The 11490-nt window shown below is 45.3% G+C and overlaps 1 protein-coding gene across 2 annotated transcripts; it reads left to right on the forward strand.

The window, feature by feature from the left end:
• Window positions 1-144: 144 nt before the first annotated feature.
• hsf1 (heat shock transcription factor 1) lies at window positions 145-10704 on the forward strand. Of its 2 annotated transcripts, XM_067255906.1 has the most exons (14): window positions 145-555; window positions 1614-1722; window positions 2440-2576; window positions 2997-3121; window positions 3238-3313; window positions 3439-3500; window positions 3719-3815; window positions 4108-4244; window positions 5538-5744; window positions 6198-6278; window positions 8481-8586; window positions 8702-8758; window positions 9012-9069; window positions 9231-10704. In XM_067255906.1, exons 1-14 carry the CDS (start codon window positions 430-432, stop codon window positions 9428-9430), a joined length of 1578 nt encoding a protein of 525 aa, XP_067112007.1. In that variant the 5' UTR covers window positions 145-429; the 3' UTR covers window positions 9431-10704. The 2 variants fall into 2 exon arrangements, with proteins under 2 accessions (XP_067112007.1, XP_067112008.1); XM_067255907.1 differs by lacking the exon at window positions 6198-6278.
• Window positions 10705-11490: the final 786 nt, after the last annotated feature.

Here is an 11490-nt window from a genome sequence, read left to right on the forward strand (position 1 = left end):
CATTTTATGAAATTCATGTATGTGAAGTGTATGTATCGTGTATGTATCTGACAAGTTATTTTGATGATGTCACACACATGCGACAACTACCATGCGCCTGTGCAATGGGCATTATTTACGCAGTTCGTACTTGGGAGACATGTAGATTGGATGGAAATTTCCATCTCTTTTAGCTAGTTATCGATCATACAAGGTCCCATTCTTATACGCTACTGTTTTGAATATTTGGACCCTGTGAAACTCTGTAACCGTCTTTGTTGTAGTTACAGCTTAAACTGCACTGTCAATAATATTACGCTTGTTTAGGCTTTGTTATTCTTTAGAGCGCTCCCCCTTGTGTCGGTGGCTATTTTTGGAGTCTCCTAGCTCGTTAGCTAGCTGTAAACTTAGCAAGCATTTTTTTATTTTTTTTATTTTGACTGTGTTGTGATGGAGTTCCACGGTGGCGGGTCCGGCGGTGTTATAGTCAGCGGCAGTAACGTACCAGCTTTTCTCACCAAACTATGGACTTTAGTTGAAGATCCGGACGCCGATTCACTCATCTGCTGGAGCCCTGTAAGTTACTACGACTGAGAGTGTACTGGCAAAGCTACGAGGTTAGCTAGCTTGCCCAAATAAGCTGCCATTTATCAATACTATCTAACATTGTGTAGCGTGCAGTTTAATGTTAGTGTGAGGTAGTGAGGTTCCACTTCCAGCTATTAGTTTAGCTAACGATATGATAGTTAGTTTCCCTAATTAGCTATAGCTAAATGGTTGTTAAGCTTAAGGTAGCCTGTGCTAGAATCACGTTAGCCGAACTGGTTCGCAAATTAGCTAGGCTAGTAGTAACCAGTCAGCTATTCTATTTAGTCTGCGTTAACGGATTGAGGGACTTGGGAGTTTGAGACTTTTGAAGCAGGTGTTTGACTGTTGATCGCAGACGTTTCTGAATCTTAAATAACCAGCTGCTGTTCGAGGTTGCAAGGTGACTAACTGTAATTTTGCGTTGTAGCTAACTGTTATTTTTGAGGGGGGTTGCAAAGATGTACAGAGCGTAAAATATAAATAGTTAACATTGTAATATGGGGACACGGTGTGATTAAATAAAGAAATACAATTCAATATGTACATACTCGGAAGTAAATACAACGAACCAACTTCAGCTTAACTACTGGAAATAGTTGTTCACGGGCTCGCTACGTAGGAACAACTCTTACAGCAAGATGCGTCATAGGATATCGGGAGAAGAGGGTAGTGTCTAACTTTATCGGAATGTTAGCTAGAGTGTTAATCGAGTATTGTGTGAGACCTGGCCACAGCAGAGACCGTCGCTGCTATTGGTTTGAGGTATTAGGTCGGGTTTGGGTGCTTATCTGCAGGCATCTGTGACGTTGTTTGTAAAAGGCCTCTAAAATAAGACTTGATTTGACCAGAGCTTGATGGGCATGCTGTCTCACTTCCCAGAACAGAACAAAAATAAAACTCAGACCGTTCTTTGACTCTGACCACTGAAATATTGTTGGAACTGATGCACTTCTGATTCTTGACTTTCTGCTGTAATTTCTATTTGTATGGTATGTTGCTTTGGATAAAATCATCTGCTAATCTAAGGTATTGTGATGTTGTCCCAGAATGGAAATAGTTTCCACGTGTTCGATCAGGGCCGCTTCTCCAAAGAGGTTTTGCCGAAGTTCTTCAAACACAACAACATGGCCAGCTTTGTCCGCCAGCTCAACATGTGTGAGTATCCTCCCCCTCCTGTCTCCTCACCCTTCGTGTCTCCTCACCCTCCTGTCTCCTCACCCTTCGTGTCTCCTCAAACTTTGTGTGTCCTCACCCCTCGTTTTGGACTGGGCAACATGGCCAAAATTTTTTAGAATGTACACAGAAACTTCAAAGGAAATAAGTATGACTTGTTTGGTTTTGATTTGAACAAAACAAGGATTAACAAAAGAAAACATAGGGATACTGATGTAGCCCCATGTAGAGACAGTATGAAGGTACAAAGCTGTGGCGACGTTGATCTGTCCTTCAGAGCAACATTACAGACATAAAGAAAGGACACCTCTGACTTGTACAGTAACAGCCTATACCAAACAGCTATCACATTCCTTCCCCCTCCTGTAGCTCCTCCCCCCTCCGGTAGCTCAACGACACTGACGTACACCCCCCTCATGGAACTGAAATGTGTAGTGTAATTCAATGTTGTGTTTTGTAATGGAATATTTCTGTGTTATAATTGTGTCATGTGATGGAGTTGACCCCTAGGACTAGCTAGAACTAGGTATAGCCTTGTGATAGGCTAGAGCACCTGAATGCAAATCAAGAGATCGCAGGTCTGCATTCCCCCACAGTACTTCAAGTCACTTTAAATAAAAGGCGGTTGCATAACATATTGTTGGAATTGTAGAAAAGAGTTGGATTCTAAATCCCAGGTACCCCTGTGTGTCTGTCCAGACGGCTTCCGGAAGGTGGTGCACATCGAGCACGGCGGCCTGCTGAAGCCGGAGAGGGACGACACAGAGTTCCAGCACCCTGACTTCCTCCGAGGACAGGAGCACCTTCTGGAGAACATCAAACGCAAAGTCACAAACGTACAGTCTGCCTGACAGATATGCTTGTTCTGTGTGTCTCTCTCTTTCTCTCTGTTTTGCTGTCTCTTGTTTGTTCCTGTCTCTCTCTCTCTCTCTCTGCCTCTCTCTCTGTCTCCTTTGTTTCAGTCTCTCTTCTGTCCGTTCTCTGTCTGTTGCTGTGCTTTCTTCTGTCGAGACTCTTCCTTCCTTCTCTCTGTGTCTGAGGGGACATCATGTCGGAATAGCTAATCTGGAGCCAGCATGGTCTACCATCTGGGGATTAAATCCTTGAGGATCTGGTAATCTGAATGTATAATCTGGCCAGGCCAGAATCTTTGACAAGCAGGGCCAGACTGCTCCTTCAGGATCAATGCTCGTGTGTGTGTATGTGTGTATGTGTGTGTGCACGCTACCTGCTAAATGTGCCGTGTGGTCTCCCAGGTGTCCAGTCTGAAGCAGGAGGACCTGAAGATCAGCACGGATGACGTGTCCAAGATCCTGACTGACGTGCAGCACATGAGGGGCAAGCAGGAAAACATTGACTCCAAGATCATCGCCATGAAACAGTGAGCGGAGGGGGGGGGGGAGGACACATGCATACATCAACAACAAATAACTTGCATGCCACACACACTTACGCATGTTTAAAATGCGTTTGTCCAATGTGTGTGTGTGTGCACAGTGAGAACGAGGCTCTCTGGAGGGAAGTGGCCAGTCTAAGGCAGAAACACACCCACCAGCAGAAAGTCGTTAACAAGGTAAACACACACACCCCCACACACACACACACACGTATATATTGTGGTAACCAGGGTCTCATCCTGTGAGCCTGTCTCGCACTCTCATCCCGTCTCACCCTGTTTCACCCCTTCTGCGTCCACAGCTGATCCAGTTCCTGGTGACCTTGGTTCAGTCCAACAGAGTGCTGGGGATGAAGAGGAAGATGTATGTGACATTAGCATCTTTATTATGTAGCATTTATCCAAAGCGAGGTGCACCGTGCGTGTGGAAAGTCCCCTTGTCTATAGTTTCAGTGGGGAAGGGTATCAAACGATTTGACCTGCTATGTTGTTGAGAGGGGGGGGGGGTTTGGGGTTGGAGATTGTGAGGTTATGATGACTGGACCTGCTTACGTGGTCATGTGACCGCTGTCCCCTCTGCAGACCGCTGATGCTGAACGACAGCAGCTCCGCCCACTCCTTACCCAAGTTCAGCCGGCAGTACTCTCTGGAGCCCCTGCAGGCCTCCCCAGTCATCTCCGTGAGTCCTGGAGCCTAGCCTATCTTAGCATAGCATAGGGTTCTCAATGAGTCCTGGCGCATAGCTTTGCATAGCATGGTATTGTCCTGAGTGCTGGAGAGTAGTTTAACATAGCATAGTGTGTTCTGAGTCCTGGGGCCTAATTTATCTTGGCTTAGCATGAACTTCTATCTAGGAGTCCTGGAGCCAAACTTAGCACAGCATAGCATGACATCATACTGCATAATCTATTTTGGTTTGTTCAGATAATGGCCAATAACATGTGCCCTTGTGTGTCTGCGCGGGTGTGCAGGCGCCTGGCAGTGCTTTCAGCGCTGTGAACCTGTTCCAGACAGAAGCTCCTCTAAAGTCTGGACCCATCATCTCTGACATCACTGACCAGGCCACACCCAGCCCTGTGGAGGACAACAGCGATTGGCTGGAGGACAGGTTAGTGCCATGACCACCACACAATAAACAAGCTTCATTCATGTCACTCTTTTGTTTTGTAACGCTCTGTATCCACGTGTGGGCGCAGTTCAGTAATAGCCTGACACAGGGCTCCAGACTAACTTTTTTTATTAGGAGCACAGTAGCCCCTGACTGATAATTGTAGGAGCGCAAGCAGAAAATAGCGATTTTAGACCCTTTTTATGGGTGCTCAAGCACCCCTAAATTTCATCTCAGCACCCCTAAAAATAATAATAAAATAATAAAGAATATATTGTTTATTATCATTTGATGCTGGTAGTTCATGAAGAAAGGGACATCCTTAGTTTTTTCATTCATTCAATATTTTGCATAATAATACATAAATGTATTAATTGTTATCCAGTGAAATTGGGGATTTATATTAGCAAGAGGGTTTAGCACTTTTGCAAGGCACTGTATTCATGTCATTCTCATTGGGGTCTCTAAAGGTCTGATCCTAGAATCGCCCCTGGTACAATTTCTGGGGAAATTGTGGGGTGTGCTTGCGTCGGTTGCAGATGGGTCAGTTTTTTTACTGACATTTTTACAACTGATATACAGTGACGCACCACATAATCTTGAGTTTAAATACATTATTTAATGTGACATTACGTACTGTACATGCAAGTCTTAGCTAAATGACTTAAATGTATGATGCGCTTTTCGATCAGTCCTCCGACACCACCACACGATACATGCCGAGTATAACAGCACAAACACTGGCAGGGATACAGTAGCAACGCTAGTGTTAAATAAGTATTTAGCTGCTCGGCTCCATGACGCCGTGTAAGAAGGGCTCGTGAAACTGCTCACCAAAAGAACAAAGGGAAACCCACTTGTCTGGCAGATTAATACATGTTCGTAGGAACCTAATGAAAAATAGCCTAAACTTTCCAAGACTTTTAGCTAGGTGTATAGGTACCTAGCGAAAAATAGCCTAAACTTTCCTAGACTTTTAGCTACGGTACTAATGCTGAGGACTCGCTGATATCGCTGTCTTACTAGAACGTTGTATCTATGCATCGTTGCTAACGTGTGCTGACGTTGTGCACACCCAATAAATTCCAAATTTGTAGGTCGCACATGCGCGAGTGCTTGTAAAAAATGCTTGCACTGTCGCAAAATGCAACTATTTGGTCGCAGTCTGGAGCCCTGGCCTGAGAGCCTGTTAACCTGTGTGTTAACCCTAACCCTGCCCCTGGTTAACCCTATATAACCTTGTTGTGATCTCTGGTTGTTATCCCTGGTTAACCCTGGTTGTTATGCGTTCAGTTCCAGCAGCCCACGGGTGCTTGTCAAGGAGGAGCCATCCAGTCCTGGGGGGGAGGAGCCATGTTCTGCCCAGGCGGGGCTTCCAGCAGACACACCCCTTTCTCCCACTACCCTCATCAACTCCATCCTGCAGGAGAGCGAGCCCAGCCCTGCCCCTAACTCCGCCCTCACAGATCAGACGTGTCTCAGTGTCGCCTGTATTGACAAGTGAGAGTCCTACCCCCTCTAACCCTGCTCCAACTACACACACACACATGCACACTTGTCCAATAGCACCCAGATGGACACAGGCAGGTGTGAATCCAGGGACGGGCCAACTAAGTCGCCTCTTCAACCCCAGTTACAGTACAACCAGAGTTTTGAACCAGTGAACCCCAGTTACAATCAGAGTTTTGAACCAGTTTACCCCAGTTATGTGAGCTATCATTCTCAGGTATCTTTAGCATTCGCAGACTGATATGCGGCTTTCTGTCTAGTTTTTTTTCTGTCTAGTTCTAGCTGGGACAGCAGTGTCTATTCTGTCTAGTTCTAGCTGGGCCGGTATCTATTCTGTCTAGTTATAGCTGGGACAGTGTCTATTCTGTCTAGTTATAGCTGGGACAGTGTCTATTCTGTCTAGTTCTAGGTCTACAGTCTAGTTGTTGTGCTTCTATGTTTCAGTTCTGCCCAGGTGTCAGATGTTTCCCTCCTCATCCCCAGCCCCTCCTCCACTTCGTCTCCACAGCTCAGGCATCATCTGGGGTTAGCATGTCAGCTGGCCCGCCACACCCTAGACACCGTATCAAATGCACCCTATAGACACACCACACCGTAGACACCGTACAGTGATAGCCCCACTATTACCGTAAACCCTGAAGCACTGTCATCAGCCAACAGTTAGGATGTTCACCTGGTTGTAGTTTCACCCTTTTTGTAATTCCGTTCAGTGTTTGTATTGGGACAGTGGTTATTGCCAACCACAGCAACCGCTCTTTGTAAACAGGGAAGATGTGTATTGCTTCTAATCCTAAACCTCCATACCCCCCCAGGTATGATCCCCATCCCCCCACTTGTAATCTCCCCCAGGTGTAATCTCCCTGGTGTAATCCCCCAGGTTTAACCTCCCCAGGTATAATTTACCTGGTGTAATCCCCAAGGTCTAATCCTCCAGGTGTGATCTCCCTGGTGTAATCCCCCAGGTCTAACCTCCCCCATGTGCAATCCCCCAGGTCTAACCTCCCTAGGTGTAATCTCCCTGGTGTAATCCCCCAGGTCTAACTTCCTCCCCAGGTGTACCGTATTTTACGGAAAATAAGCCGCGGCTTGTACTCTGATTTTACAGTTTTCTTGTGCTTGTGCGGTTTATATTTCGAAGCAGTTTATAGTCCGGTTTTAGAACAAAAAAGTGGCTTTGTCTCAAGATCTCTACAGACCGTGCAGCTAATTTAATTCTCAACACTTGAACGGGGGCTTATTACTTGAAAGAGGAATGATTCGTAATGAAAGTGAAAGTGCAGTTTATATTCCAGTGCGGTTTATACTCCGATTTACAAACTCAAAGTCCTCATTCTGTAGGGGTGCGGTTTATATACGATGCAGTTTATTTTCCGTAAAATACGGTAATTTCCCTGGTATAATCCCCCCAGGTTTAACCTCCCCCAGGTGTAATCTCCTTGGTGTAATCCCCCAGGTCTAACCTCCACCATGTGTAATCCCCCTGGTGTACTCCCCCCATGTGTAATCTCCCCCAGGTGTAATCTCCTTGGTCTAATTTCTCCCTGGTGTAATCCCCCAGGTGTAATCTCCCAGGTCTAACCTCCCCCAGGTGTAATCTCCCTGGTGTAATCCCCCAGGTATAACTTCCCCCCAGGTGTAGCGTAATTTTCGGAAAATAAGACGCGGTTTGTACTCCGATTTTACAGTTTTCGTGTGCGTCTTATATTTCTAAGCGGTTTATAGTCCAGTTTTAGAACAAAAAAAGTGTCTTCGTCTCAAGATCTCTACAGACCGTGCAGCTAATTTAATGCTCAACACTTGAACGGGGGCTTATTACTTGAAAGGGGAATTATTTACTGTGTCGTCTCAGTCATATTATCAGGGCTTGGAAATACAGTGACTTGCTAAAGTAGGCAAATGGCTAGTAGAACATAACATTTCATAATAATTTCAGTTAATCAAACAGCTGCAAGACCCAGTGAAATGTCATAGGCTAGCTAGCAAAATAACGCTAGCATCGCTAACAACATTACTAATTCAACTTTGGTAGTGTAACCGAGCTCTTTGTAAGTTTGTTTTAGATATAATTGTATATGATCGTGTGGACAATAAGACACGGACGCGGTCTCTTTTCATTTTGTATTTTACTCTTCTTGACATCGCCATTCGAACAGCCCTCACAGATTTCATGTAATGCTTTCAGTATCAAGCCTACGGCAACTCCCGAGGGACAAAACACCCTTGTCCGTTGTCACATAGAAAGGTCTGCTACAGTGGGTTATCCTCAGGATTTGCAAGCTAGCTAAGCTTATACTATATCTAAAATAATTTTGTAGACATAACAATGGATTCAGCCACTAAATGAGTGACTTGGTTTTCTTTCTTGACATATTATCCACAACCGAAGTGTGTTACACAATGCTGTAAGATCGCCTATACTCGTGCATTGCTCTTGGTACCCAGAATGCATTGCGGCAAGCTGAAAAGCTACTAAGTTAAGGGCATTAGCTTAGTTAAATAAGCATTGTTTGGAGTTCTATTGTTGTGTTTGTTCTGTTTTGATATGTGTAATGCGATGGTCTATAGTTTATAATTTGAGTGTTCACCCTTATTGGGAATGTTATCTAGTTAGATAGCTATCCAAGCTGTCCGCTGCGACAGTGTGTCTGGTCAAGTACTCTCTCGTGAGCATAGGTCCGCGGTTTACATTCCAATGCCGTTTATAATTCCGGTCTCTCTATCTTGCAGGCTCGAGCTAAACGATCACCTGGACAGCATCGACAACGGCTTGGAGAGCCTACAGACCATCCTCAATGCCCAGAACATCAACTTTGAATCCTCCCCTTTATTTGAAGTAACGTCTCACCTACTTAGTCTGTGGTGTGCATGTACTATTATGACAATTTCAATGAAAGCTTCTTCTGAGTGGATGAATACTAATGTAATGTCTTCTTGATGGTGTGTTTCAGTTTTTCAGCTCACCCATGCCCAACAATGACTTTGACCTGGACACAAGCCTGGACAGTGTGAGTTAGTCCTCCCAGCAAACACTACCTGGCCCTTTAGCTAGCTAGCCCTGCCCAGCCACTCCCTGTAGCTAACCCTACCTAGCTCCTTAGCGCACCTGCTAACCCTGCCTAGCTTTCTTGCTCACCCTGCCTAGCCCTTTAGCTAACCTTGCCTATCCCTTTAGCACACATGCTAATCTTGCTAATTTAACCATCTAGCTAATGCTTCCTAGCCCTGTGTGTGTATCACAGTCCCACTTGTATGTTTCAGATTCGGGACCTGCTGTCACCTGAGCCTCCCAGGGTGGGGGAGCCTATCGAGGACTCAGGTTAGCACCCAGACACTTCCCTTCACACACCACCCTCACACACACCTTCCTTCACACACCACACACACACATCCCCCTTCACACACACAGCCACATACATGTGCCCAGTCACACCTGTGACCCTGTGAGAGTGGAGACCGCATCACTACATGTTTGTGCAGGTAAGCAGCTGGTGCAGTACACAGCCTCGCCGCTGGTGCTGCCGGAGCCAGGCGACCCCGAGCCCGAGAGCAGCGTGGGGGACCTGCCCTCTCTGCTGCAGCTGGAGGGAGACTCCTACTACATCCCTGATGACCCCACCTTCTCCCTGCTCTCCTCCGACTTCCAGACGCCCTCACCCCCCCAGCCTGGACTCTCCTAGACGCTCCTCTGCATCCTGTCGCCCAGAGACTCTCGCTGTGCTGCTTTTATATAGGGATGTCTCTGTTTTATACAGCCATGTCCAACTGGGGAAATGTCCTCAAGTTCTTGAGCAGAATTGCAGTCAGCTGGTTGAAATCCCTACAGTCTATCCACAATGCTCCTGGCCTGATGCAGTCTTTACCCACAATGCCACCGGCCTGATGCAGTCTTTACCCACAATACCCCAGGCCGTGTCCAGTTCCAGGCGTGGTTCACAGAGCTCCAAGATAGGATAGACTACAGATTTAGACTCCAGAATTTACCAGATTTTGTTACTCCTCATTGATCCTTGTGATTTAGTTTCTCTACTTTCTGTCCAATTCCTCCTCTCCTAGTGTCTGTCCTGCTTGTTTGGATTATTGGGTTATTTTAAAAAAGTAGTTATTTTACAACATTCTATATTCTTTGTGCTGCATGTTAGATACACTGTGGGTTTGGCATTTGTTCATGTTTGCATATCCATGTCTCTCTGGGATCCACTGGGTTTCTATGGGATCCACTGGGTTTCTCTGGGATCCACTGGGTCTCTATGGGATCCACTGGGTTTCTCTGGGATCCACTGGGTTTCTATGGGATCCACTGGGTCTCTCTGTATGTCGGTACTCACAGGTATTCATGGACACACTGTTCTGCTTGACCATCAAAATATTTATTTTGTAATAATATAAATAGCCTCCACTTATGCAGAGTATTGATTTGTGAAGAATATACATTTCTTTCACCTATTGTCAGTAGAAGGATCATAGTTGTGTAGACGGGCCTTCTGTCACCTTGAACATTTCAACAGTTCCAGAGGTTGGTCTCCACCCTCTGCTCCTTCTGTTTCGTCTGTCTCAATCACCCGCCCTAGTCCACTTCCCTACTCCACATCCTCAGTGCCTAGCCCTAGTCCACTTCCCTACTCCACATCCTTAGTCCATATCTCTAGCCCTAGTAAATGTCTGTAGTCCTGGTCACTTGTCCATATCCCTAGTCCATAACTGTTCACAACCCTAGTCCTTGTCCATAACCCTAGTCCCTCAGTGGGATGGAGTATAGTCCCAGTGTGTGTAGTGGAGTCTAATTACAGTTGCAGACAGGGATGTGGTGGGTCTGTGTGTACCAAAATGGACAGTTGAGTACTTTGACCATAACCAATGACTGGCATAACCTGAGATTTGCTAACTGCGCATGAGAACAATATTTTGTGAAGGGTATGTTTCAAATAAACATGACTGTTTTGAAATAAAACCACTGCCTGTGTCTTTCATTAAAATAAAACCACTGCCTGTGTCTTTCATTAAGTGTTGAATAGACACAGGGACTTGGGTTTGAGTTTTATACAGTTAGCTGTCATTAAACTGAGAAGAGTTAGAATAAGACGGAGCAAGAAAGAGTTTGATGTTCAAAATAGAAGTTACTTTTAATGTTTACGCTGACATACATTTAGAAATGTACAATTCTGACACTGAAGTTGCATATTTCTCACATTCTCTAAATATGGAAATACAGTACTTTAGAATATAACAAACCACAAAGATGAATTCAATTTTTGAGTTTTGTACAACAGTTTTTAGAGGGAGGGGATAATCCTTTCATTGGGACTCCTTTCATCTGAAACAAGTTTCTCACATCGTCTTCTTGCGCAGGGACATGGAAAGGGAGTTATTAACAAGAGTGTAGAAATTGAATTTACAGTGTCATATTTAAGTTTAAATAGTTCAAACAAACACACAGACACAGAGGACTATTGCTGGTGGGCGGGGTCACTGGGAGGCTGCTGTGCTGATTGGTCCGTGCATTGGAAACGATAACGCAGGAAGTGGACCCTGGGCTTCATGTGGAAGTCAGCAGGTATCCTCCAGTTCCACATCTTCTGCACCTTCAGGAGCATCAGACAATATCACAGAACTCAGGGAGGCTCAGCTGGTAGGAGGGTAGAGGTAGACGTCTACACAGATATCACATTCAACATTTTATTCATTTGGAAGAAGCTTTTCTTCAAAGTGACATACAGTTACGTGTAGAGAACATCAAGAA

Source organism: Osmerus mordax, chromosome 18 (genome assembly GCF_038355195.1).
Source record: "Osmerus mordax isolate fOsmMor3 chromosome 18, fOsmMor3.pri, whole genome shotgun sequence".
Taxonomy (NCBI): Eukaryota; Metazoa; Chordata; class Actinopteri; order Osmeriformes; family Osmeridae; genus Osmerus; species Osmerus mordax.